The 27,927-nt window shown below is 39.4% G+C and overlaps 3 protein-coding genes across 3 annotated transcripts; 2 read left to right on the forward strand and 1 right to left on the reverse strand.

Moving 5' to 3' along the window:
* Positions 1–88: 88 nt before the first annotated feature.
* On the reverse strand, positions 89–4,789 carry lhcgr (luteinizing hormone/choriogonadotropin receptor). The gene is made up of 6 exons (XM_051960159.1): positions 4,403–4,789; positions 4,218–4,286; positions 4,046–4,120; positions 3,509–3,694; positions 3,224–3,286; positions 89–2,758 (listed from the first exon to the last, which is right to left on the reverse strand). The coding sequence occupies exons 1-6, from the start codon at positions 4,423–4,425 to the stop codon at positions 1,537–1,539; spliced, it is 1,638 nt and encodes a 545-aa protein (XP_051816119.1). The 5' UTR covers positions 4,426–4,789; the 3' UTR covers positions 89–1,536.
* Positions 4,790–9,673: 4,884 nt separating this feature from the next.
* Positions 9,674–22,884, forward strand: sft2d1 (SFT2 domain containing 1). Its single transcript, XM_022192344.2, has 8 exons — positions 9,674–10,031; positions 11,260–11,346; positions 12,765–12,847; positions 16,429–16,510; positions 16,847–16,882; positions 16,977–17,035; positions 19,863–19,892; positions 22,165–22,884. Exons 1-8 carry the CDS (start codon positions 9,966–9,968, stop codon positions 22,202–22,204), a joined length of 483 nt encoding a protein of 160 aa, XP_022048036.1. The 5' UTR covers positions 9,674–9,965; the 3' UTR covers positions 22,205–22,884.
* Positions 22,885–24,612: 1,728 nt separating this feature from the next.
* Positions 24,613–27,927, forward strand: prr18 (proline rich 18). The gene has a single exon (XM_022192342.2). The coding sequence runs from the start codon at positions 25,119–25,121 to the stop codon at positions 25,884–25,886; it is 768 nt and encodes a 255-aa protein (XP_022048034.2). The 5' UTR covers positions 24,613–25,118; the 3' UTR covers positions 25,887–27,927.

Genomic DNA, 27,927 nt, shown 5'->3' on the forward strand with positions numbered 1-27,927 from the left:
ACTGAGTGGAAACGCACAAAAACAACCCCAACACCGCAGGAAACAACAGAAAGGTACAGACACTCAAAGACATGATTAGATATTTTTAGTTTATACGCTTGTTAAATTTATTTTAAGGTTATTTTTTCCACATATGCTCTCATTTTTTTCAGAAAACAACAAAAACATAAGATACAGATATCACCTTGTAATAACCACTATGCACATTTATACATATTCAGATTTACACGTTCATCGATCTACTTTCATTTCTATTTTAAGATCTCCAAGAAATAAATAAAATAAAAAATAAATGCATATATCAAAAAACTCAGCGTAATCTGTCCAACTCCTCCACCATGTGGTCACATTTGGCAACTGAGCTGGAAACCAGTAATATACACTTAGACATACAGGCAGCATGCAAATGGTGTTAATCAGAAAGAAAAGTTTTAAAGATCTCTTCTGAAATTAGCTAACTGTGAACCAAAAGTTTTCTAAGTTGTTCACCTGGTGACAAATTCATCACCATTAAGTTAATTCACACCCTACCAGGTGTGGCTATAAAGGTTAATGATAGTGTGACCCAGTTCAGACACTCCTTGAAGTATAAAAGTTCACCTGAAAGTCTCGTGATATTCAAAGGACACAAGTGATGAAAAACGAGCTGTTGGCTTGCTCGATGTCAATTACAGACAAGACCTTCACTTGAATGTCCACAAATCCACCATTTGTCATCGAAGAAGTAGGTCCAGACAGCATGCTACATCAGGCATTCTACCACATGGTGATCTGGATAGACATGTCTGACAGGGTGACCCTGTTCCCTGAAAATGTCCACTAACTTCACGTCAGGAAAAACAGGACAAAGTACAACAAGCAGCTTTGGCAACTTCATTAACAAAGATGTTAATCTCACAGATGTGTCGTTGGTCTTCTAAGAGTGCTGGAACTACAAATGCTTATTCTCCTACGTTTAAAAGAACAGATACAATTGTGTAAGATATTATTATTATTTACTAATTTGGAATTTCAGATGTTCAATTGGGTAATTTAAAGCTTTCTCCATTCTGTTTATCCACTGAGATGCTCAGATTCATGATTCTTTCTGGCAAAACAATCCATTTAGCTCCATTAAGTAGCTGCTATGGAGCTTTCACCTGCAGATTTCTATTTATCTGAAGTCCACAGATATTTTTTTCATGGCACACATTTGGTGGAAATAATTAGTTATGGCAATGTAGGGTTTACTCTGACACTTGACTGGCAAACAGGTGCCATGAATGTTGGTATTTGCTTGGGATTTTTCTGTCATAAACAGCTTTTCAGTGGGTCAAAGGCAAGTGAATACATCCAGTTACCAAACCTCCACTGTATCTATTGGAGTTAACGGAGTTCAAAAAATAATATACAGTTCAACTCTCTGCTAAAAACCCCAGATATCTTCAACAGTACAGCCCGACATTGCAATGTCAACATGAGAGATGATGAATTGTTATTTTGAAATCCAATTTTCAGTTTCTTTAGTGCAAAAGTAAGAGTTTCACATTTCTCTTTTCAGGTGAGCTCTCCTTCCTCTTTCAGCTGGCGGTTCTGATGTGTCAGGGCATTCAGCCTCTCTCCTGTTTGGGATCCGTTTTTATTGGCTCCAAAGTTGCTCTTGATTGCGTTTTCTGAGCAGTAGGCCTTCATGCGATAAACACTGGCCTTGGTTTTACAGCAGCCCATGGCGCTCATGAGCTGATACGTGTCCTTTCTGAAAGCCTTGGTGAAGATAGCATAAAGGAAGGGATTGGCACAGGAGTTGATGGGGAAGAAAAGGACGAGCAGAATCTTGGAGTTGGTAACCGTGATGAGGGGAACCTTAAAGGCAGCGGAGATGGCGAAGAAGGAGATGGGAGCCATGCAGAGAAAATCTGTGAAGATGAGCACAGCCATGCGTTTTGCAATCCTGGTATCAGCGCCTCTTCCTGGGAACTCAGGGTTCTTCACAGCCAGATAGATCAGCACATAACAAACACACACGACAATGAAGGCACCCACGTTGAAGAGCAGAATGATTATGATGAAGGCCTGAGCCAGAGGAGTCTCTATGTCCATGGGTAGGCACATGCTGACTTTGGTGTAGCTGCTCACGCCAACCAGGGGCAGCATCCCCATCCCTACACAGACAAGCCAGCCAGCTGCCATTATAGCTGCTGCCTGCTTAAGAACCAGTTGGCGCTCCACCTGCAGAGCGTTGGTGATGGTGTGCCAGCGCTCCAGAGTGATGGTGGAAAGCGTGTAGACTGACAACTCCCCACCAAACACAGACAGAAAGCCTGCAGTACTGCAGCCAGGCCCCGTCTGCCACTCAATAGCATGTTGACTGTAGCGACCACGAGTTCGCAAGTCTACTGTAGCTATCATCAGCAGGTAAACCCCGATGCAGAGGTCAGCAAAGGCCAGCTGGCACATGAGGAAGCGAGGCACCGTCAGCTTGTTCCGGCTGGTAAAGAAAACCAGCAGCACCGTCAGGTTACCTGCGATAGCTAGGATGTTGATGAACCAAATAGCCACTCTGAGGAAACCGAAGCCTGCGATGTCCTCACATGGATTGAAAGCATCTTCTTCTGGTGTGCAAACTAATGTTGGTCGGGTCTGACAGAAGTCCAGTTCTGGATAATGGAAATTCACATCTCCAAAGCCATCATCCTCCACAAGCAGGTCAATTTCTGGGAAAAACGGCATGTCCATAAGTAGAGTTGAGTCTGCTGAGCCTCCGATCACATGCTGAACCCTGTATTGAGGCAGAAGACAAAGGCGAGGAAATTGTTCTGATTAGCTAATCTTAAACTAAATATTCAGAATAGATAGTTGTTAAGGTCTGTTAAATGTGGAGTCTGGAGAAAGATTTCTGATATGTAGCTCTTACTCCCACTGTCCCTTTTCCCTTATCTCCCCTCACCTTCTTTTCCTCCTGTCCTGACCATGCACGACAATGTTGGAAAAGTGTTGCGTGGATCAGTTAAAAAACTGTATGAACACCAAATGTGTTTATTTATTTATTTTTTTGAGGGCACTCACAGAATAGAGGAGATATTCACAGAATGTCATAAGAAGTGCATTGGAATGGTATTGCCTCGGTTCAATAAACAAAATAAGAATTTTTTTTTTCCAAGGTGGTGCCAATAAAATCTTACATGAAATATTGAAACTAAAAGCAAAATCTTAGATTAAATGAAACACAACCAAAACATTTTACCTTGCTGATGGATCATCGCAGGATGTAGAGCCATTATTCCGTGCAGGATTAATTGGAAAGTCCCTAAAGAAAAGGAGAAAATCCTCAACTGACTCACTGAAGCTTGAAAAACACCAAACATCTGTAAAATATTATACTGCATTTCACATTTTAAATAGGATTCTGTTTTTGGTGGTACTTCTACAGTAGTGAGTGAGAAATTGGAGCAGCTGTGGTGCAGAGCTTACTGAGATAATCCATGAACAAATCCAACCTTGATTAGCCTTTAAAATGCACCTAAATCACCTGTGAGTGTTCCAGCTCAGCAGTGCACAGCAGTGGCTGTTGTAGGTGAGGTGAGCTTCTCGTAGGCTCCACAGGCCCTGGAGGGGAGGAAGGCTCTTCAAGGCATATGCTGACTGAGCTAGCAAGACCAGAACCGACTCCAGTCCTTGTGATGGTAACTTTGTGAGAGCTGTTGCAGAGACGTCTCTATGAAATAACACAGACAACAATGTGATGTAAAGGTCTTTTTGTGACCACTGTACTGTTTGTACACTGCGTTAGATTATAAACAGTGTACAATAATGAGTATATTAAGCATCTGAGAAGTGCATGAGGAATAATTTTGGCCACTGATGAAAAGAATAACAGCTCAGAAGTGCTTGACCTCAAATATCATTGAATCATACCTCAACTCTACATACAGAATACAGCCAATCTATAACAACAGAAAAAGTCTAAAATCTAAACAAGCAGTTTGGCAAACTACTTCCTCGCCCTACTCCAAATCAAACAAATTTAGTTTTACATGAGATTAAAAAGGCTTAAAATATCACTTACAAGACTCCAGGGCCTGTGGCTCCTTTGAAAGCATCCGTGTGGATCACTTTGAGGTTTCGATTATTCTTCAATACCCTTAGAAATAACAGAATGTGGCGTTTAGGAGCAGAACTTTATTGCTGCGAGAGCTGAAATTAAACACAGTCATTTTTAAGAAGAAGCAGCAAAATACAGCTTATCGATCTTTGTCCCGTTGAAGGCATGCTCATGTATCTCTCTTATGCCGTTGTTGTACAGGTTCCTGCAAATGCAAATCACAGAGTGTGTATGTTTAATGGTCTACGGTTGCTGTCTTGGTATTTTAAAAACATGCACTTTGAAATAAGCGACATAATAAATCCGTATGGCAACACTTACATCGTAACATACTCTCTCGTCATTCCGGTGAAGGTGTTAGGAGGTATTTCTTGTAGATAAAGGTTGTCATATATATGCCTGCAAGAGTAGCACAGTTAAAACTAGAATAATTTGAACTGTTACACACCATCAATTGCCAATAATTACTCTGTATCAATGCAATTTTAAGTACTTTAATGATTTGCATTAAGGTTGTCTCTAAGACTTTAACAGCAGAAATGCTTACAAGATAAACTCTGGTTCAAGAGAATTGATTGATGTAATGTCAGGAAAAACTGTTACACCAGTATTTGAGATGCTCCTGTCAAGAAAATGGAAAACTGTGTCATTTTGGAATACATTTGAGGACTTATAAATAATAACAAGGGAAAACATATTTGTGATAAATCAAACTCCAGACTGATTCTTTTTAATGACTTGGACTGATTGATTCAGACTCACAAACAAATGCATTCTCACAACACAGTTATATGAAATTTAAGATACATAGGGTTCTGCTTAATTTATTCAAATCTTTGAAATTAAAAATTGAAAATGCCCACTGTAAATTTTGAATGTTCTCACAAGTAGCGAAGTTTGGGAAGGTTGTTAAATGCCCCTCTGTCAATGTGCATCAGACTTCTTGTGTTCTGGATTGAGCTGCAAAGCAATATTTGCATGAGTCAATTCTGGGCTGCACAACAGTAAACATGGATTCAGGGGATTCAAAGAATCACAGAAGAGACTTACATTTCAGAGAGGTTGAAAAGGTTGTTGAATGCTAATGTCTCAATGGTTTTCAGGGTGACACTTTGAGCAATCTCACTGTGTGCCGCACAAACAAGGAAATCAAGTTTAAGTGAACAATATTTACATTTAATGTGCCATACTCAATGAAAAGAAACCATGATGGCATCTTTAGGCATCATGACTGTAAACTAATCTATGACCAAGTTTGTTTGTGAGCTTTTGCTACAAAATTAATGCAAATCTAGTGTCACATTTTATGTGACAGGTTGCCCAGCCCCATTCTGACTATATGCTGTGGTGTACATATGAGAGAAATAGCAATGACTCAACAAGTACCACCATTAAGTCAGTGTGACTTTGTAATTGGAAAAAAATATATACACTTACATCGTCTGGACTCTTTTCAGACTCTCAAAAGAATGGCTAGAAATAGTTTGTAAAGACAGGTGATAGAGGAACCTGAAAAAGAAAAAGAGGAGGACGGTTTCATAAATAATTGAAGGCATCTTATTAAGGTATGACTCCCAGGATTAGTTGAAGCCCCTCAGATACAGTAAATCCTTATTATACAACTAGAATACATTTATATTCTATTATGGTTGTAGTTTCTCACTGTATTTTCTTACTCCTGTGAAACATACAACAAATCTCTCTGCCAACCATTCGACATCTGTTTTATGTTTGTTTTGTTTTGTTGCACACATAAAACATGATATTCCAGAAACAAATTTTTAAAAACCTCAAAAATAATGTTATTTTATTTGTAATTTGACAAAAGACAAACTTCCTGAGATGCATATCTACAAGATGTTGGCAGCGTATGATACATGCATGAGGCCGTTAGCCTTGATGTTCATGGACAGTTATCAGGAGTGACTCAAGGTTCTGTGATTTACCAGAGAATAGGTCAAGTTTTCCCACCTTCAAGGCCTGTGGCAATCTGGTGAGCTCTACAAGAGAACTCTGAGGCCCAGAAACCATAAGCAGATGCACAGCGCACTTGATTGTGTGAGAACACCTTGGCATTTTCTTCATGGGTAATTAAATTTGCCACATGCAAGTTGCTCTGTTTTCCCAAAAAATAGGGTGTGCTGTATTTTTGCTAGATGAGGTAAAGCACAGAACATTACTTGGAAGCAGAGGCCCTCTCTCAAGAATAGAGGTCTGTCCATATTTTTTGTTCTGTCAGTGAGCATAGATCATAGGTACAAAAAATGCTGCACAATGGCCAAACAATATTAATTTAAAAGACTAAAATACAGTTGATGATTGCTGTCCCTAAATTAGCTGTATATACTTGTTAATTGACCGAACAGGTCAATACTGTCATTTAACTAGGACCAGTGGTGTTGACAGGATATTCAAAGTATATATTGATAGTTTAAAAAAAAAACTCATATGGTTATGTTTTGGGAGTAAAGTATGGACCAGATTGTGAAATGCGCAACTAATTCTTCAAATTTTACCAAATACTTCTAATAAAATGTGGAATTTACAAAAGCCATTAGAGTAGCATTCAATCTAAAATTGAGCACATTTCAGCATGTAACTAAGGATTTACTATTGTAGGTATCCTCACTCCATGCGATCAGTTTTGGATTACTACATCAGATGAATTAATGCTTTAAAAAGAATCCCCGTCACTGCACGCGTTTCAAGACATGCACACATCACCTCACATGCTTCATTTTCGCAAACCCAGACCTGTGATGAACTTACAGTCTTTTATCCCTGTGGTCCATTATCAGCACTGACCCTTCTGTTACGTTGTTGCACCTGATGGTGTTGGAGAAGCAGCGGCAGGTCCTCGGGCACACAAAACTCGAGCATCCACAGAAAAACAAAACTGTCAGGAGCAGGAAAACTGCCATCGATTTCCACATTATAGCTTCAGTCTGCAAAACGTTCAAACATAGAGACACGCTGGGATGTCCAGGGAGAGCGGCGCATTTGCCGCTGCAGTGCCTCCTGCTGTAACTGCAACAGCTCGTTCTCCGTGGAGACAGGGAACCTCAGACACCTGATAGGCAGCTTCTTATCAAGTGGTTCGCATGCCACAAAGGATTTCACAATCATACGAAAAGCAGCTACTCATAATAATAAAAGCAAACACTTTCTAGCTGATTACAGTTATGTTCATTTACAGTAAAGGAAGTTTAGACGTTGTAATACATGAAATTAACCTCAAAACATAGTTCAGAATGCTGATAGTTTGTTGGTCTGTCCAGATTTATACATTTCAACTGAAAACATCTGCTTGTAAGCACTTTGAATATTTCCCCCCAATTTCTACTTGCTATTCTGATTATAGTTAAAGGTGTATAAGTAATAGGACACTTTCAAAATGAAGAGTTTTACTCAGACTTGACTAACCTAAAGGGATAAAAACAGGGGTAAAACTGAACAATAATGCTCCAGTCTGCTCTTTATAGGGGATAGTCATCAGTTTCAGGAGGAACCGCACAACCACCAAATGTCAGCAATAATTTATCTTAAAAGCTCTGTTTTGTCTTACTCCAGAGACCCCTTTGTGTGCACAGATCAAGGGATGATTAAAGAATGCTCCTCCTCTAGCTTCCACTCCACACAGACATTATGAACGACTCTTTGACTGCAGTTTCAGGGATCATGCAATTTCTTTTTTTCAGATATTTTGATTTTCTTCTCTACTATAGTGAGTTTGGTGTGACTGGGTGCCATAATTTCTCTGTGGCTGTGTTTGCTGACTCCTGTCTCTCTAATTGACTGTATTTAATCTTAATTACAATGAAGATATCTGGAGCCATACACATTAAGAACTAAGTGAATGACTGTGTCCCTCAGGAGGACAGTGTGACCCAAAGTGAAAAGCCTCCCAAAACTGTATCTCACTTGGCACTGGTTATAATGTTGATAAGGGCAAAGCAATGACACATAGCCTTGACTTTCAAAATGCTTAAAGACATATTATGCTACAAGAGCATATTCCATTCTGAATTTGAAAACATAACACTTAGGCTTACAGACTTGATGAAAACTTTGGGTAAAACAAGGCTTTTAAGAAAGTCTGTGGTGATTTCCCAAAAATGGATAACAAATGCCAGATTAAAAGTAAAACAGCTAAATCAGGTATTTAAAAAAAGGAAAAAAACCTTCCAATTGTTCTTTCCTCAAACACTCATAATAAATGTGTTTGAAGCCCAATGCCCTTGTACATGGCTGTTTAATGCAAAGGTTATACATGAAATCAGTTAAAATGTTCTAAATTCAAAATAAGCTAAAGCTACCAAGCATGTTCAGTAGAGTCTGCTAGCTACTGTGCTGACAGTGGCAACTGTTTCTTACTTTTATCACCTGCAAAATTCATTATTCTTATGTATCCTTTTCCTTGTTTGTGCAAGACATTGATCTCCTCTCTAAACCATTGGAACAATTTTCTTGACCATATTTCTAGCATGCAATCAAACGTCACTATGTACTCCAATCCAGGTACTTGCATTCTAACTAAAGCATCTAATACCACTAATGAAGCCCTTGATTAGTGATGTCAGGTGTGCTTGAGGCAACTCCTAATTTGCAAATGAGTGCTCTTATGAGGGATTATATTTAGAGGGCTGAATAATTTTTTAGACAGCAGTAGTCAATAAAAGTGGCATTTTGTCTTGAATTTGGAGAACCACCTGCAATACTGGCTGTGCTGAGCTTTTTATATTGTTCTTGTTTGAGTTGTTTATCAAAAACAAACAAAAGTTTGTGCATTGTGCTGATAAACCTGATTGAGGGTTGAATAATTTTGAATGTAGCTGCATCTAGGCAGGATGAACTTTCAGTTTTTTTATTTTTTATTTATTTTATGTATCTTTTATGACTTAACTGTTTTCTTACCGTATTGTTGCATTTTTTTATGATGATGTGTTCTCATTTCCTAAATATCTGCATTTTTAGTCCTGTCTTTACACATTTATGACATATTTTTTATGGGGTTACGGAAAGGGGTACTATTTTTATGGTGTTTTTCCTTTTGTGCGGTGCAAATTACAAAACACAAGTTCAATCGATTGATTGATTGCCTTCTAGTTGTATGTCCACTAGGTGGCGACAACACTACATAAACAGTGGCTGTGTGTTTGAAAATAAGAGTAACATTAAATTATGACAATTTTCAGTAATTCCTTGGTTAAAATGCAGACATGTGCTCAGCTTTAAGTTAAATGCTGCTCTGCTTTAATTACTTGCATTTGGTAACATTTGAAGAATTAACACTTCAAAGAATTTTTAAAAGTAATAATACAAGGGATATTTGCTTGTTCATTAAAAAAAACTGCATGAACTGGTTCTTTGAGAAATTCTAAAATCGTAAATACGGCTTTCTCATTTTGTCAGCTCCTACTGATTTAACAGAATGTTTAATGTCACAAGCTGGCAGTCACACGAGAAAGTCCGTTACATTATCCATATGAGGTCCGGAAAAGTTGCGAAATTTCCGACAATTTGACGCGTGCCATTCAGCGTTTGGTTCATACACACGTAGTTTCGTAACCCAATTTTATCCGACAGCCATAAAGGCAGCACGAACAGATCGCCGGAGGTGTCGAACGGGAAGCTACATTCACGAACTGATCTACGGTCTGCAATTTAGAGACCTCCCCGGAGGACTAAACATATGGTGTGCTATAAAACCGACTCCAGGTCAGCACTAGCAGAAAGCAGGAACCGTGTAGGGAGCCAGGAAGTCAAACTTCCAACTACTGCTGTCAACATTGGTAGACGGCAACACGGGGAGTTGCAAACATACACATCCATACGTTTTCGGTTTTTTTTCTTTACCAAGCAGTTAGCCAGCTAGCCTGCAGCGATGGACAAGCTTCGTCGTGTGCTGAGTGGCCGAGACGAGAACGAGGAGCTGGGTCTGACTTCACAGGTACCGAGCTACTATATGACAGCTGCTAATGCTAGCCCTCTAACAGTGTGTGCAGTTTAATAACGTGAACAAAATGGCAATGAGCTAGCTGTGTTGCCCTTATGCTACTGTTCAGATATATGCTAACGGTGTTAATGTGGTTGTATGTTCTTGGAGTTAGCGGTTAGCAGCTGACAATTGATTGTAGCGGAGTTGCTAACTTTTCCTTGGACGTTTGACGGCTAACGTTAGCTAGTAAAGTATTTTTTGTCACTAAGTGTGTATTTCAAACTACTTTTAAAGATGCCTGTCACTTTCCTCTGTTAGCATGTAATACTAACAAACTATGTATATTCATACTTTTACACGCATTCACCAAAAGGAGGACATAAGGTAAGGTACTGAAACAATATATTGCTGCTTTTTTGTTGCTGAAATGTTTTAGTTTCACTCTGACCCTGACAGAGACTGTCCCCATTGGAGATTATTCTTTACAGTGTAGTTTTATTGCTTTATTATCCTCAGCTAAGAGTTCTGAGTTCTGTGTCATGTGTTGTTTACATACAGTTTTGGGAATAATTGGTAGACCACCTGCTGTTTTCTGTGCAAAGTCTAAACAGAACTTCTACAGTGGTAATTTATTTTGAATTTTAGCACAGTGGGTAAATAATTAAAGCGTCTTCTAAGATATAACACTGAAGAAACGGTTTCGTAATAATTTAATACGTGCAATACATTTTTTTTTAGAAATGTGATGTATTGAAACTGTGCAAATGTTAAAATTCACGCTAGATGTCCAAAAACATTTTGAGTCAACATTATTTTGCACGTACACTGTCTATGGACAAAAAAAAAAATTCAAACTAAATTATCATCCAGCAATGCTGAAAGAAGAGAACTGCAAGATGGGAAAAAGAGAAGTCATCTTAGCACTTATCAAAGAGGGATACAGTTAAGGAGCCTTTGCTAAACAGCTCTGACACCACAAAACAGCTGTTCATTACAATTTTCAGTAGAAAAGAGTTTTTGCCCACCAACCACCGCAAAGGAAGAGGAAGAAAAGTGTGGTTCCAGTTTTCTCATAATTATTTCCTATGCTGTATGCCAATACTGTCTGTGTGTTAAGATAAAACTGCGATGCTGTTTACTTGGCTCTCACCGACATGGTTAAATCATCAGTAGGAGGCCTGTGGATCTTTCTGCAGGCCATTAGGTGGGTCTTGTGACATCCTGCTATTGTTCTCACCAGGTCCTTGATGCCAGCACTCTCAGCTACAGCACCAGGGTGAAATGGTTCGTCATATGCTTTGCTTCAGGCATCCTGTGCTCAATACTTGTGAGTGTCTCTGTGTGATTAAGTTGAACAGGCAGTTTTAATGTTCTGTATGTGTTTATGTGGACAAAGGGAGCGCTGTTAATGCTATTAGCAGCAGGGTTTTTTTTCTTGTTCTGTATTTGGTTTGCATTTACTCTAAAATTGAAGTGGTCAACAGGGCTCAACGCCATTGCCATCAAGGAAAATTCCTCTTCTCTCACACTTGTAGATTAAAGTCACTGAATTCTATCACTTTTACTTAGCTAACACACAGTGTTTTAGTAACGTCTCCCCAACTTTCAGTTTGTAGTTTTACACCTAAGATGGGAGGAAGTCTTGTCACAGCTGCACACACTTTTTACAACACTTCGAAGCCACTGCGAAAATTCACACTGACCCCAGAACACAAATTCTGTTTGTAGGCCTGGGTGGTGAAATTCACAGTTGAAAGATCTTTACACATTTAACAGCTGAGAAACGCATAATCTCTGGGTCTCTAAATGTCTTTTTAATTTATACATTTGGCTTCTATCTGGATCAGGGTTTCTGCAGGGTATTAAAAAGCATTAATAGTCATTAAGTTGATTTTTCGAAAATGAAGGCCTTAAATGGCATTAAAAATAATTAAGTTTGATTCTCAGTGGCATTAAAAATTCTTTCTGCAGTTTTCAAGAAAAATATTTGACAATAATAATATATAATCATAGACTGCGATTTGTCAGATATGTGCATCTGTGTAAACATGCCGGTCATAAAAAATCATCTTTTACAAATAAACAAGCCCGGGTAATCTGTTGAATTCATGGTCGTGGCATTAAAATTTTTACACTATAGCATTAAATTTGATTGGCTGATTACTGCAGAAACCATGTGGATGCACAGGCATTTACAAAACTATACATTCTCTGGTAGTGTAAAAACCATGTCCACAATTTGCCTCTCTTATATGATACGATATGCAGTTATTAGCTGCAGATTATTTGAATATCCTTATAGACCAGTGCAATTGAGTAAATTGTTAGTTGCTCCATATTATTAAGAGCTTTATTGAGAGCTTTTAATAAGTTACAAATAAAGCCTAATTATTTAATAAAAGATTATGAAGGGAAATATGAGATTAGTGTTCTCTAATCTTATCCCTCCCTTGGGGAAATGGCAACAATGTTGCACCAGTCGGAAGTGATCCAAGTAGTGATGTAGTCGACAAACGCCTTATAAAATTGTAGCACTAGGGGGAGCCAACTGTGTTTTGACAACACCATAGAACAGCTCACAGAATCCCTCGTCTTTTCCTAGAAAAAATAGGAAAAGATCTAAGCTTTTAATCGTATTAAATTCATTTGCCTGGTATGACTATTTCCTTGTGTGTTTTCCCCTTACTTGAAGTGTGGTGGCATCATTCTGTGTGTCTGACAGAAACAGTTTTTCTGGTTTTTCAGGGCACAGCACTGCTGTTCCTTCCTAATGGCATCAAGCTTTTTGCTGCCTTCTACACACTAGGAAACATCGCAGCTCTTGCCAGGTAAGACTTTAAAGTCCAAGTTAATTTAACAGGTACTGGTATTATAAGGTATTGATAAAAAAAAATCTCATTAGTATGCCACAGTCCCCAGAAAATAACACATGATTAGTAGTAGACCATCCACACAGAAATTGTTTTGCCTTGGTAACTGCTGCACTTTTTAACAGTCACCCTTGGCACAGCTACATATTTCCATAAAACCATGATTTCATTTCATTTAATGATATTAAACAATAGTTATTGCTGATTCTGGCCTCGATGATAATTTATATAGTCAGATTGGTATTAACAGTGGGACTGGTGATATTCGGACAAACATTTGACAGATGTTGAAATTGTGCTATGAGTCACAGATTTAGTTGGAGTCATCATTCTTGTTTTTCTTTTTCACTGAAAAATGTAAAAAAATTACTTGATTTTTGCTGTGGTCTGCCATAAACGTGCATGTTTGGGCCTGGAGAGTTTATTTTCTGTGGACATCTCTGTAGCACTAAAATTTCACAGGGTTCTCGCCAGGATTTTTTTTCAGCGTAACGGCAGGTCCTCCTGCACGCGCGCGCGCGCAATAGACGGGAACGGGTCAATCGACAGGAAAGTACGGCTGAGGTGGGGAGACATAAATTAACCTAGATAGGCACCCAGTTAATAAAAACAAACGCACATGGCGTTATCTGTCAAAATAACAGCGCAGCGGCCCTAATCACAATGTTAACCCTTCCTGTTCGGCCCCCGACCGTGGTCAGGAACCCCGGGGTTAACCCCCTTCACTTCTTCAGCAGCGGTAGAGGCAAAGACACAGGAGCCCAGCCGTATCGAAGAACACTGCAGCCTTTATTGTCTATGAACAGTGGCTGAACCGCACAGTACCGCAAACCCAGCAACTATACACCTTCTCTCCTCCACCGACTGCCAGTCTCTCTCACTCGCTCTCCCCCTCCCTCCCCTTCCCTCCCACACACACACGCTGCTCTCTCTCCCACTCTCATGACGGAGCCACACACTCTCATAACAACAGCGTAATCTTTGAAATGCGCTGGGGTAGTGGCCCTAATCACAGCGCAATCTTTTAAACTGAGCGTAACGGCCCGTTAGACAGTGTAACGGCCCGTTAGACAGTGTAACGGGCTGTTAGACAGTGTAACGGGCCGTTATGACAGCGTAACGGGCCGTTACGCTGAAATGCGCTGGTGAGAACCCTGATTTCACCCTTTTCAGCAAAATAAATACTCCTGTTGTGTTTTGGATATTAAGTAGCAGTATTATCTATTTATAAGACTGTGATGAATGGAAAATGCTTTTGCAGCCACATTGCTGTTAACCGAAACACTAAATTTGATTTACATGAACATTTTAGTGCAGTCTGCAGCTTTAACTTTGCTTGGGAAGGAGTGTTCCTCACTGTGTGGGGCAAAAACTTAAGAAGGCTTACCAGTGAATAGATATTACACAATCTGATGCAACAAAACAGTTGGTCTAATTTTGAAGTGTTAATAGTTAAGTTTATTTAATTGTGATCTTGATTTATTGTGCAGTCGTATGTTACTTGAAAGTGAGTATGTAATTATAGGGGATTAAGAGATGATGATCAGTGGAAGCACAGTTGCTGTCCATGTCTCTTAACAGTCTGTTTTGGTATCTGTTTCTGTGAGCAGACCACACAATGTTTTATGTTGTATTATTTGCCAGTTTAAGTTTTCCATAACAGCAGATCAAATAAATGAAGTGTCTCCTCTATAGCACACAAGGTTCATTTCTTGCCAGTGACTGGGTGCCATATTTACAAATCTAGTTATCTTAATGTAATGCTTAAGTGAGATTAGATTTAAATCTTCACAACATATCAATGGGCGTACTGGATTTTACAGCATTATGGATTATTTATGGTAGATAATCCAAGGTCTAAATCTAATAATGATGTCTTTGACTTCTTTGATGGACAGTGAACCATTGATGAGGGGTTTGCTTTCAGACAGAGCAGTCTCTGTTTTCAGGTATCGCATGTGTCCAGAGGGTTTAGATGTGTCTAGAAACTGGGTCATCTTCTTCATAGCCCAGGTTAACAATCAGTGCAAGAGGGTATCGTGTTTTTAAGGGGCTTAAACTACTTTACATCTGTATGAAATTGCAGTAAGATGTACATGGAGACCATTGGTTACATCGTTTCAGCCACAGTTGTGGAAGGTCATGTTCATAATAGGATCCAGTGTCATGACACGATACACCGCTATACTGTATAGTGACATAACAGCATATCATTTTTCTGCCAAAATATGACAGTCACTTCAATAGGATAAATGTACAGGGTGTCCCAAAAAAATTATGCACCTTTTAGCAGCTGATAACAACTAACCTCACTCCACTAGACTTCTTTTTATGGGCATACCTAAAAGACAAAGTCTACGCAATGAGACCTGCAACAGTCACTGAATTGAGAGCAACCATTGATCGTGAATGCACGCAAATACCAAGGGAACTGTTTTATGATGTGTGCTGTTCCATCGCTTCGCGCTAGTGTCTGAACCAGAACGGACATCAGTTTGAGAACAGGTGGTGACAAAACAATAGAATGATGTTTGTAAATTCTTTTACATGTTGAAAATTAAACAAATTATAATAATCACCTAGTTTACAATTATTTAAAGTGTGTTTGCATTTTTTGGGACACCCTGTACATAGTTGTACCTCTGTAGGCTGGTTACTATATTTATTTTGTAACCACAAAATAAATTGTCAAAGATAAACTGCCAATCAGAACACCTACCAGTAATGTAATACAAACTCAACACTAAATCTGTTTAAATCACAGTATCAGATTTGCTTTCAGTTATACGCTGTGTAGATGACACATTTTTTCGCTCAGTCTGCAGAAGCAGCATGTGCGTGGATATCATTACTGTTTGTCACACTGAGCATTCGACAAAAAGCATCCATCTCCCTCAGCAGATCAGTAGAAAGAGCCTGCGTCACACACACTACTCTCATGTCTCATCTAACAGATGTGACGCTCCACAGACTCCCTCAGCCCACTCGGCTTTGCAGAGCCCAGAGCTGCGTGCTTCGTCATTGGGGAAAGCCTTTGTCTTGTTAAATTTGCTGACGTAACACACGTATCATGTAGGAGGTTCTAAATGTGTCATCGTGGTGTTGGGCATGAAATATTTAACTGTAACACGTAGTGTAAAATTGATTATGTTGGCCATGTGATTCTGGTGCTACAATCATCCTGGCCTGTTTATTTTTGGATGTTAAAATTATTGAATACAATTATATTTTTGACTGAAAATGCTTATTACATATAGAGGTGTAAAGTTCCCTAATGTGATGGTGTTTTAATATGACAGAGTTGTAGTAGGCAGCAGGCTGAACAGAGAAAAGAAAGTATGTCTCCTACAGAAACTGAAAAATACATCACTCATATTCACAGTGGCTGTACTGTGTAACAGACAATCACTGGAAATAGCAAAAAGTATGCTTACCTGATACGAAGACAAAAATGCAAATTTCCTGAATTAACATTTTAACTTAAGTGTGTTACAACATAACTTTTTTTTTTTTTTTTTTGTTCTTTATTTCTTGTACAGCACCTGCTTCCTAATGGGACCACTTAAACAGCTGAAGCGCATGTTTGAAAAAACAAGACTGATAGCCACCATTGTCATGCTGGTAAATATTTTGCTATTAATTGGAGCCCCTTGTCTGACTGGATATTCGAGTTTTATCTTGCTCTACTCCATGCTTTGCTACAGTAGTTGTCAGAGGTTTATGACTTTGGATTAGACAGCCAGGTTCATTTGAAGAACAGTTCTACTTAGCTTGTAATCTTAGAACAACTGAAAATAATATAACTTAATTAACAACACATTTCAGTTTAACAATGTTCACGTATTCTGTTGGTAGATTTACGGTTGTAGTTGGTCAGAAAAGAATTGATTTCTCTGATAGCAAATGTCATTCTGCAAGCGTACAAGAGGATAATTTTTCCTTATCTTCTTCCACCAGCTCTGCCTTGTCCTAACACTTTGCGCAGCGTTTTGGGTAAGTATGACAAACCGATTCGAAAACAGAGTCTTTATTGTTTTAGAGAACTGCTTTTAACTGTGCAATAATTGGTTTGTACTTTATTTTACAGTGGCATAAAAAGGTATTGGCGCTCATCTTCTGCATTCTGCAGTTTTTGGCAATGACATGGTAAGTGAGACCTGCCACTCAAAGCCATTCCTTAGCTCTAGTGCAGTTGGCAATTAACTCATCATTCACACCTATTCGGATGAAGCCACCTTTCCAGTGAAGAGAACATTGCTTTGACTTGTCTTACTTGTGGGTTGAGTTAATTACGCTGCAGATGATTGAGCTTACTTCACTCCTGTATACACATGCTTGGCTGAAACTATACAAGATTGCATGATACTTGTCTTACTGCACTGTCAACAACACTATACCTGATTTTAACATTTAATTTCAAACCACTGTATATTTTAAGCTTCTTCTTTTCTTTTTTTTTTAAACTCAGACGGCCATCTAAGTATCACATAATGATAAGATGCTCAAGCAATGATTAAATTGGTTTGCCCTAGTTTGCCAGAGCAGACAGTTACATCTGTTCAAAATGCAGGTCGAGTCAGAGTTGTGGTAGTAGGATTGTAGGCAGGATGCCAGTTGTCATTGTAGGTCAGTATATTTTTGGCTTCTAAAGGAACAGGTAGTGCCAGAATCAGTATGGAGCTTGCTTAAACCCACATGTGTAGTTCTGGCAAGTGGAGACAGATGGGTGTTTGTACCTGTGTGCTTACATGCAAGATAAAATCACCGCCAGGTGTCTCTGGTGAAAACAGTCCGTTGACAGTATGTGGCATCCATCAGCCTTTACTTAGTTCAGTAGGTTATTTTAAGAGTATGTCAAATAAAGACCTCAAGGATTTCAGTGCCTTTCACAGACTGTACAGAACATGATGTCTATTCATGATTTCATTGGCAAGATTTTATTGCAGTTTTCAAAAGTTTATTGAGCGTCTTTGTCCTGAAATCATTTTATGTATTCGCTTTTGTTCACACTGCTTAGTTTGAAAGTTTTAAATCAGCTCTTTTCAGTTGAAACAAAAACCCAATTTTGCCTTAATTGTGCTCATTAAGGTTCAATCTTTGAGTGTGTTGAGCTAGAAAAGATTCTCAGCATTTTCGCAAATTGATTAATTGCTTAAGCTGGTCAGGTAAGGATTTGTTGCTTTTTGTTGTCTTACAAGAATGTAAATGTAATACTTAGAGGTTTTGAACTGTTGTGTGGACAGAACATCAAATTTATCTTGGGGAAATTCTGATAAGTTTTTTTTTTTTTTTTTTACATGTAGTTTAATTTATATTACAAGTAACTGCTGGTAGTGTACACACTGGTTCCAAATTGAGTCTTCGGTTTGGCTTTCTGAATCCTACAGCTAGTTAATTGAGAAAAGCAAACATATAATGATGAGACTTGGTCCTTTACACACTGGCTGCCACAAGGTCAGTGGGGTTAAGCTTCACTGTAGCAGTGAATAATAAGACCTGTGAGTAATGTGTATTGACATGTCACCACCTCATTAATTTGGACATATTTGCACAGCACTGACAAAAGAGTTTCGGTACATGACTTCATGTGGAAACTCATCCACAGCAACTCAGGAGGAAGGGAACGGATAATTTCAGTGCATCACTGGGCAACACTGTCAGACTCGTAACTGCACTGCTTCTCTTGCACCTACATATAGTACATTCATTTCCGCTCTGCCTGCATTCTCAAAGGCATCCCCATGGCAACCGCAAGTCACACATCCCAAGCTCATTCTTAACAGACTGGGGGCATAGAGCAATCCCACGCAAGCACTCAGACGTCTGCGCGGAGGTAGTTCTGTAATACGTCGCCACTGACCCACACGGAGGCGGGTAAAGTCCAGTCCTCAGGGGGAATTCTAAGTGACCGCTTCACAATGAACCATTACTGACTAACAGACTCAACACAGAACTCGACAGACGGACTGAAGTTTAATGACAAAACAGCACTAATGACCGTTTCTTGATCTACTTGATTAGATTAGATATTCCGATTATTCACTTGAAAAATTGCTACAGTACTTCTAAGAAGTGTCAGAGCTCTGCTTAACAAGATAGAGGAGGATTTCTTGCTGTTGCGCTTCGGCTTTGGCTCCAGTTAATCATTCAACTGCTGTACCAGATTCCTCACATATTTAAAATATATTTCGTTGTCTCATGAGGGATTTTTTTTTAAGCTGAAGTTTAGCTGTAATCATTCCAGAACAGGGTATCATGTTTTTGTTGCACTTGGTATTTGGTCGACCAATCTGTCCAGACTCATTAGTGCAAAGCTTACAGTGTATCCAATTCATTCACAATCGTGTTTTCTTAATCCCCGCCGAGCTACATCAAAGACTTGTCGGTCCAGTGGCGACTATTTGATGGATTATTTAAGCGTATTTTACATTTTTGTGTGTTTTTCATCAAATGGCCGTTATTATGCTTTGGTTAAGCCCTATAAACCTTTCATAGGTCCTGTGTTTCCTGTCGTGGTTTTTAATGCTTTTAATCTTTAATCTCTTAAAAAATCACATATTTACAATGATGTGAAGACGAGCATTATCAAAACAAACCTGAACTTTCAAGTAAAGATTCTGGGATTTTCAGTCATGCCAGCTAGATACATCATGTTGAATTACAGGAAAATGTACCAGTGTAGCTGTAAGTGTTTCACTGAAGTCATCCATGGCATAAAAGTGAATTTTTAACTTTATACCTTTTTAAGAGGGACCCAAAAGAGGCATTACATTCATTATCTGATCATTCATTACAAAAGTTTCCATACCATGACATACCATACAAACATATCATGTATTATAAATAGAGCTTTTTGAGCAGGTAGCTACTGGACATGTTCCTCATTTTGACAGTGTCTTCTTCTTCAGTCAGTGTTTGTCCTTTACATGGTCAGAAAATTGCCCTTCATCCTTTTTTTTGCTTTTCTCTTCAGGTATAGCATCTCTTACATTCCATTTGCCAGGTAAGAAAACAGTATTATGCTATTTATGATACATCTGCTTTAAGCTCGTGGTGATATGCCTGCGTCCTCCGTGTTATTTTTAGCAGGATGTGTTGCTTACTGACTGTGATCTTTCACTTGAGTCATTTCTGGAAAAGATGCCGTCAAAAGAGACCTTGAAAACGTTTTCAATTCCCTTTCATATCTCAGTAAGGTCTCAGTGACAAATGACACTGAACAGTACAAAACAAACTAGCGACGCTACGATGAAAACATGTTTTTATTTGCCTCTTGCCTCTGTTTACCTCCACCATATGGCTGTAATCCCCCACTATGACTATTGGAGGCTCTTCGTGTCAAACAAATGGCAGCTTGTTGTTTCACACTCTGCTGTGCTTTAGCCCTGTGACATCATCGCTTAGTCCGTAATATCAAAATGAAATGATTGTTTGTAAAATAATGCTCTTTTAGCCAGATTTACGAAAACATTTCTTCCCCAATTTAGCTTTAACACTGCTTGTAATGAGCTTATGTTAAGCTCTATAGGGGTAAAGCACAATGCAAAATTTTAATTAAATCTAGACAAGCTGTCTAAAGCTGCATACATAGCAAAAATAAAAACTTTATAGTAACACAACAATCTTTCTCACAGGCTCTTTGTTGTCTTTAATTTTGATCATACACAGTATAAAGCTTCATATAAATTTTACAGTTTTAAAGCTGTTCATTTTGAATTATCTCACCGCAGTATGCAATTTTTAAAGATAATACTCAAATGTTTACTTCACAAAATGTCCCACCTCAGAGCTGTCCCCGAGTCAGGCATGAAGTGTGATGTTGTTTTGTCGGTCCAGCTGTAAGTGGGGTTAGATCTTATTTGGTGAGAAGGCCAGAGACCCCGCGCAGCCCCCGCACTAAGTGTCTTGTGTGTTTGGGCAACCCTATAATCCATCCTGACATCTGAGAGACGTCCACCCCGTGCTCCCCCTCCCCCAGCCCAAATGCTAACAACAATACAAAGCTGAGACAAAGACCTTATAACATATCGCCCCCACCTACCTAAAAACCAAATTCCTATGGATAAAAGCACATTTGACAGCTAATTTTAGACGATCACTTATTTTTTACTTCCTTTGTTATTGTATGTCTGACATTCTTTGTCAACACGTTACTATCCTGTCACTTTAAGCCTCTTACTTTAATCCAGTTTTCATTTAATTTAGATTTGACCACTTGGCTCTCTATTGTTTACAGTGTTTCTCCAGAGCTGATAAATATTTTTAATCTCAAGCCTCTATACCTTTAGATGACACATTTAAAAGCATTAGACTGCCGTACTTCCCATCCATGTCGCTTCTTGAGCTAACTTTGATACCTGGCTAGTCACAACACCACATGGCAAATGGACTTGATCCTTTAATGTGTTTTACCGAGTTGCCTATTTATAACCTCTCATGCCAGCAAATTAAGGGACTAAAACCTGCTGCATGTGCGCTTCCCACAGCGCTGCAAGCCTACTGTAGCGCTGATGTTTAATCAAAAACGGGGGGAAAGACCTCTGGGACTACTCATTTATTCATGCAGTTTTCAGGGGACCAAAAATAGCATCAAACCTCAATGAATATAAAAAAAAACAGACCTCAGGCTGTACAGGAGGAAGAATATGAGGATTCTGGTATTAAATCTTTTTCTTGTTTATACACCGGGGATCAAACCAGATCTTTTGAAGAAGTCTGTCTCCTGTCTGTCCACCAACCTCCCCTCCTCCCCTTCAAACTGCTTGTGATCCCCCCTTCTCCTTTTTAACCTTGACGGGTTTTTTTTTTTTTTTTTTTTTACACCTCCTCCATCGAGTTTTGACTGTGGCTGCAGGGGAAGTCTGCATAGCAACGTACCGATGGCAAGAGCAAACTGTGAAGGGAAATGGAGTAGGCAACCGTCTGTGGTTGCCATGGCGATCGCTCCTATTGCATCATCCTTCACCACAGCGTACCTGGAGAAAGGGAGCCCCCCCCCCTGCGTCACCCTGAACATGTGGTGCTTCCCCGCCAAAACACGCTCACTTATTCATGACGAGCCCCACCCAAATCATCGTAACAAAGGACCGAAGTGCATTTTTGTCGCTTTTAATTTCATACGCTTGATGGAATTTTGTCCCTGCTGTATTTATTTATTCCTGGACCATTTTAGAACAACACTCAATTCTCATTTTTTTCATTCCTTTTTCTTTTATCCCCTTTTTTTATTGTTCAAATTTCTGGCTGTTAATTAGATTTTTTTTTTCCTTCAACAGGGACGCTGTGATGAAATGCTTCACGACCTGTCTGAGTTAGGACTCAGGAGTCCACAATTTTCTAAGAAGACTGGTCCTAATATGCAAACTGCTGTAACAGTGGCTTTGTAAAATATACGTTTATATTGTTTATACACCATATCTCCACTTTTTACTCTGACTCTTTCATACTGATTTTTTTTTCTGCCTTTTAAATCTAGCTTAAGGTCAATAATTATAATAGGATTATAACACATCTCATTCATTTTGCTTTTGTGAGAATAATGGGTGCCTTTATTGCTTAATATATTTAAAAATATTCATATATTTACTAAGGATTTTATACCGTTTAAGTGCAGGGAATTGATTTTGACTTTTCTATAGAAAGTACTTTACAACAAAATACCTTAACATAACTGTACATATAAACAGAACTGTTGATATATAGACCAAACTTTACAACTTAAGCAGTACATGATTTAGTTTTCTTCTGGATGTTTTTAAAGGTTTTTTGGCTTCTTGCACACAAACATTATTAAAACATTGCCTCTCTGCTTTCTGTCTATGTATGAGGCACTAATATATAAATAGACTCTCAGATGCTATTCCATGTTCAAATGTGATTGTTTTCCCTTTGGCAGTTGACTCACTGCTTCACTGATGATGCACTGGGATGTGTGATACCCACAGCTCTTTGAGGTGTTTTCAGCTAAAGAGATTAAAAAAAAGAAGCAGCTCCTGTCTGGTCTCTCGGTCTTCAGTTTGCATTTCGACACACTTGCCTCCCCCTCTACTCATCAAATTGCATTCAAAAATGCTTCTCTTTTTAAACTAGATTTCCTGCCAGATGTAGCAATGACCCATTTAATTACGCTTTTCTGAGCATTGTGAGTCTAACGTGACCTAATAACCCAGTATAGCTCGCATCGTTTTCCCTATATTGCTCCAGCATGATGCCGCAGCCTTTGAGGATGTGGTTGTCATGACAACCTCCTCCAGAAGATTCATAACCTCTGCCTACCCCCATCTGTGGTGCAGATGTTCACATTATCATGAGAAGGTGCATTTCATTTTACAGAAATCCTTGGACCAAGTCAGTCTTTAATATCTCATATTTTGATTTACACTATGCATATATATTTGAGAGTGGGAGAGATGGGATTTGTGTATTAGCTGTACAATTTGCTTCAGACCATGCCTCAAGGTTTTGTTTGTGTGCTTAGTGTGATTAAATAACTGCATTCTCTTCTTGTCATGCGGCGCCCCCAAACTTATTAGATGCTTGTATAATGTGGTGGATTAGCATGGACAAAATCTCTCTTTAGGACTACTTGTTCAACCAACTTCACAGAGGCCCTGTAAATCCCTCTAAGGGTAATCTGAGGGCTAAAATAATTCGTTTCAATGGCAGGAACGTGGTTGTTTTTGTTATTCGCCTCCTTTGCCCAGCATTTTTCGATTACGCCAAAGTTTGAGGATGAAGGGGAAGCATCCTGACCTCAGCAATCTGTTAGTGTCCCAACTCCTTCCTCTTCATTACTTCTAATCCGCTGTTATGTCAGAGAGGAGTGGGATCCCACGCCACAACAAGCTCTGGAATTAAACGAGTCTTTACATCCTCTTCAGCTTAATGATCCAGATCATCTTGCAAAAATGGATAAATAACTCGGCCTGTGTTGTCAGGGGTGATTTCATGCCGTTTATTGATTCCAAGAATGAGCGAGTCGGGGGACTGTTTGGCCTAAATGGATTTTTTTTGATGTGTTAGAAGTGCCAAAGTGATGATATCTATCCAGAAATTTGACAAATAAAATCTGTTCATTAACTCAAATTCCAAAATGTTTCACAAACTGTTAAAGCTGCAGGCAGTTTCAAATAAACCACGTTAAAAACTACAGATTTGGAAACGTATTGATTTCCTTTTATACCAGAGGAAAAAAATCGCATCAAGTTAATTGTGGAGCTGTCTGGCTGAAAGTGCAGATAACAGCAGAAACAAAGAAAAATCAATATTGCAGACTATTTGTGTATTCACCCAGATGTCTTTCATAGGCTACATGGCTGGAAGAACAAAAGTAACCACCTATACATGTCAGATAATTGACATTACTGACAGGATAAAATCAAACAGAATGTCATTGTGCTGCTGAAATACTTTAGTTCAAGGACAGATGGGGATATGGGAGGCATCTATAGGAGTAAACATTATTTACGACCATGAGTGTCGACTACGGGGAGGCACAGATAGGTGTGTTGGGCTGCTTTAAGTGAAGAATGTGCTTTCCACAACTTATCATAGTCCAAACACGTTTATTGGTTGTGTAGACAAATGTTCACAGCATGAAAACATTTAGTTTTCTGGGAAATGTGAAAGGGACAATATTGCCACGTGTTTAAGTTTAGAGATACCTTTTTGAAAAAGTGTGGCTGAAATTGAGCTTCATTCCCAAGAAATTTGTGCTTCTTAAGTTAGTTTCTTTTATGAAAGAATCAAATATTTTTTAAAGAACCAGATAAACATGCTCTTTGGCCACATAAGTTAAAATGTTTATATCCTAACAGTCACAATTATTTGAGGATGTTTCATACTTTTAGGCTGATTGTCTGTTAAACAAATATTAAAGGTGGTCCACAACAGAGTGGCGCTGTGAGGGAAGATGAGGGGAACATGAGGTGGATGTGGATCATCGCTTCAGGAAGTTCTTGAAAATTATGAAATGACATCACCACTTTTTTCATGGCTTTGTCTGTCGGTGCGTGTCCTGGCCACGCCTTCCTGCCAGCCCCGCCATAAAGCGGCCGGGCTGTGTGTCTGCGCACCAGTTGAACTCAGTGCGGACAACAGGTGCACCGCATCCCTGCTCTCTCCACGTCGCTGCTGGATAATGCCCGGAGAGCGCCGCTCGTCGCTTTGCGCAGGGTTTTCTCTTTTGCACTTGCACGTTTTTATATCCTGATCACTTCCAGCCACAAAGATGCCTTTTCCACCCATCAGCCTCCACCAGCGGATCTCGTCGCCTGGCAGGGAGCTGTTTGGAAAAAAGAAAGCCAACGGAGTGCCTCCTCAGACTGAACAAACCAGCAAATCTGCCAGAGAGAAAGCGGGGTCCGAGAAGGACAAGCAGTCCACTTCTTGGGCGTCTGCGAATTTAAGGAATTTAGGGCGAAAAGCCCAACAAGAGAAGAACAAAAGCCCGTCTCAGAAGCCAGTCAGTGGGCAAGAAACGCAGGGAAAATGCTCCTGGCTGTCGGTGCCCAAAGCTCAGGATTCATCCGAAGGAGTCAGACGCTCCAGCTCCATGGACTCCAGCAGACATCTCCACGGGAAAGAGGAGGGGAAGAAGGAGATTCAGTTTACCCTCAGTCTCACCCCTGAAGCCATTCTTGTCATCCAGAAACGGAATCTAGAGAAGCAGATGATGGCAAAGCAGCAGAAGTGCTGCGCCTCCACCGACTTCAGGCACAGGCGAGTTTTTCCATCCAAAAAGACGCACGGAGGCTCCAAAGGCTGCGCTCCTAACGGGAAAGGAGAGAGCGCAGAGCAGGACATCACCGCCATCGTTAAAATATCTCTGCTAAATGATCAATACAAGTACGATGATGTGGAGTACGAGGAAGAGGACGGAGATGTGGATGAGACTGTTGTAAGGAAATGCAAAGAGTGGCTGAAAGGGGTCGAAAACGCCGCTGCTTTGGGAAAAGTCGACAAACTTTCCACACTTCCGCACCTTAAAGGCTGCTGACACCTGGCTTTTGGTTTTTCATTTTGGAAACTTGGACTAATGGACTCGTGAAGCGTGTGCTATGCTGCAATGGCATCTTAAATGTAAGACTTGTGATGTGAACGCTTGTAGATGAGGAGAGAAAACCCACTCCTCTCCAGAGGAATGTCAGCCTGGTTGGGAATCATTATAAAAGATGTCACAACGTTAGAAATGCCACTTATTTATGAAAATGGACAGAAATGGGTAAATTGCATTGGGATAAGAGGAAATTCGACATTCGCTTCCTCAACTAAAGTACGGTTTGAAAACTTAGCCTGCGTCCCATGCAGCAGGGCTGCTTCACGAGTTTAATGCCTATTCAGTCCTTTTTTGAAGTTACAGTTAAAACCTTAATATTCTCGTCCTTTGCACATGTTTTTTGTTTTCAGCGGGGCGTTTGGGGATTGGCAGAGAGGTTTGCAAAGGAACACCGAAACGTTCCTTTGTGCTGGAGAACAATAAACTGTCAACAACAGGGCTCCATATTCGCCTGCAGCTGAAACCAAACTGGAACGTTTATTTTCCCTCTAATCAGAGGGTTTTTATCCTTTGTAGGGATTTATCATTGATGTACAGTATTTAATATTTACAAAATATTTGTACTGTCAAATGTTTTTATTTCCTTCTCAGCTGTTGATTTTAAGCCATTTTAAGTCAAATGTCTTTTTTTTGTTGGAAAAATTATGTAATCGTCACTTGCCCACTTGAATCTTTTAAAATCCGATTTGTGTTGTGCCTCTCTAATGATTCTGTTACATGATGCTGATTTGCAGTCATTTAGATTTCTTTCACACTTCTGGCCAGTTCCCAGACAGCATTTTCAAGGCTTCTTTGTTGCCACTGTAGCTACCTGGGACCATTTGGGCATTAGTGATCTAAGCTTCTTAGATTTCCTGTTAAGCAGGGTTGACCAGAGTACTGTAGGGCCCAGGTGCACAATCCCTTCAGGAAATTACCTCCAGTCTACTTTACTTTGTCACATCAAACTAAGCAATGCGAGTATTCGAGATAAATAGTGTTGGCACCACAATCTGGTAGAGCATTTCACCCCAAAGTGCCAGATTTGTATGACTTGCTGCAAATGTGTTCACAGTTTGGAAGCTTAACCCTGACATTTCAATGATGTTTTTATCCTGAAAGTGTACTGCTCAGGGAGAAAGAGCTGTTTCAGAAAAAGGCCAAGGTAGAATATGACTGTTTTCAGCAAAAAATAAACTCAAAATATAAAAAACCAAACATGAGAGTCAAGTGAGAAATGAATCCATGAAATGACTTCTTGGCTTCTTTGTTGATTCACTTCGCCACATTTTATTGTACTAATAAAAAAACGAAACCACATGCAGGCCTCGGATACAAATTTAGCTTCTATGCATTGTCACAAACTTATTTTAAATGTGTTTGTGTGATCAGTGAGGAGGTTGTTTGCAGTGAGGTTAACTTTCCGCATTGTTCTGTAACTTGGTAACCACAGTTTTTCTCACAGTGTTCACTTTAAAGCGCCAACTTGGACAGAGGAGTGTCTGTTAGACTGCAAAAGTTTAAATATTACAGAATATATGAAGGGCTCAAACACCAACATCTGGTAAGGTATATTTTTTAAAAGTACCTCTACTTGTATCCTCAGGTCATATTGTTTTTCTTTTCTTTTTTTCTTGTCAGTCACCTGCCTGTTTTCACTGAAGGTTACCTTGATGATGGATTTTTGTCATGAACCTTGAGTCCAAATATCTGCACTAGTCAAGCATTATTCGCTATGTTTTGGATGCACACTTATTACCCGTCTGTGCCAGCAAGGTATTTTAAACCACACACACATCAGCAGTGAGAGTTTCCCCATTTTGTTCTACTGGTAAATGACATTTTTTGTCAGGAATGGCTAAACATTGGAGCATTTCATCTGGTGTCAGATATGTGTCCGACTTTGTAAATATTGTACTACAGTACATGACGTTACACATTTTCTCATTCATGGCATGTGATTTAACAAACAAGCTGCTACAATAAAGCATCTTGTCCTGAA

The sequence above is a fragment of the Acanthochromis polyacanthus genome, chromosome 15 (genome assembly GCF_021347895.1).
Source record: "Acanthochromis polyacanthus isolate Apoly-LR-REF ecotype Palm Island chromosome 15, KAUST_Apoly_ChrSc, whole genome shotgun sequence".
Lineage (NCBI taxonomy): Eukaryota > Metazoa > Chordata > Actinopteri > Pomacentridae > Acanthochromis > Acanthochromis polyacanthus.

What these genes read in the sequence shown, in the direction of transcription:
- lhcgr (XM_051960159.1), bottom strand. Translation starts at nt 4,425, where the DNA reads ATGACGAGAGAGTATGTTACGAT. An exon ending in ACGAGAGAGTATGTTACGAT is followed by an intron (nt 4,287 to 4,402) that starts GTAAGTGTTGCC and finishes TTGCATTTGCAG; the next exon opens with GAACCTGTACAACAACGGCA. An exon ending in GCCACAGGCCCTGGAGTCTT is followed by an intron (nt 3,695 to 4,045) that starts GTAAGTGATATT and finishes GTTATTTCATAG; the next exon opens with AGACGTCTCTGCAACAGCTC.
- sft2d1 (XM_022192344.2), top strand. Translation starts at nt 9,966, where the DNA reads ATGGACAAGCTTCGTCGTGTGCTGAGTGGCCGAGACGAGAACGAGGAG. An exon ending in GCATCCTGTGCTCAATACTT is followed by an intron (nt 11,347 to 12,764) that starts GTGAGTGTCTCT and finishes CTGGTTTTTCAG; the next exon opens with GGCACAGCACTGCTGTTCCT. An exon ending in CAGTTTTTGGCAATGACATG is followed by an intron (nt 17,036 to 19,862) that starts GTAAGTGAGACC and finishes TTTTCTCTTCAG; the next exon opens with GTATAGCATCTCTTACATTC.
- prr18 (XM_022192342.2), top strand. Translation starts at nt 25,119, where the DNA reads ATGCCTTTTCCACCCATCAGCCTCCACCAGCGGATCTCGTCGCCTGGC.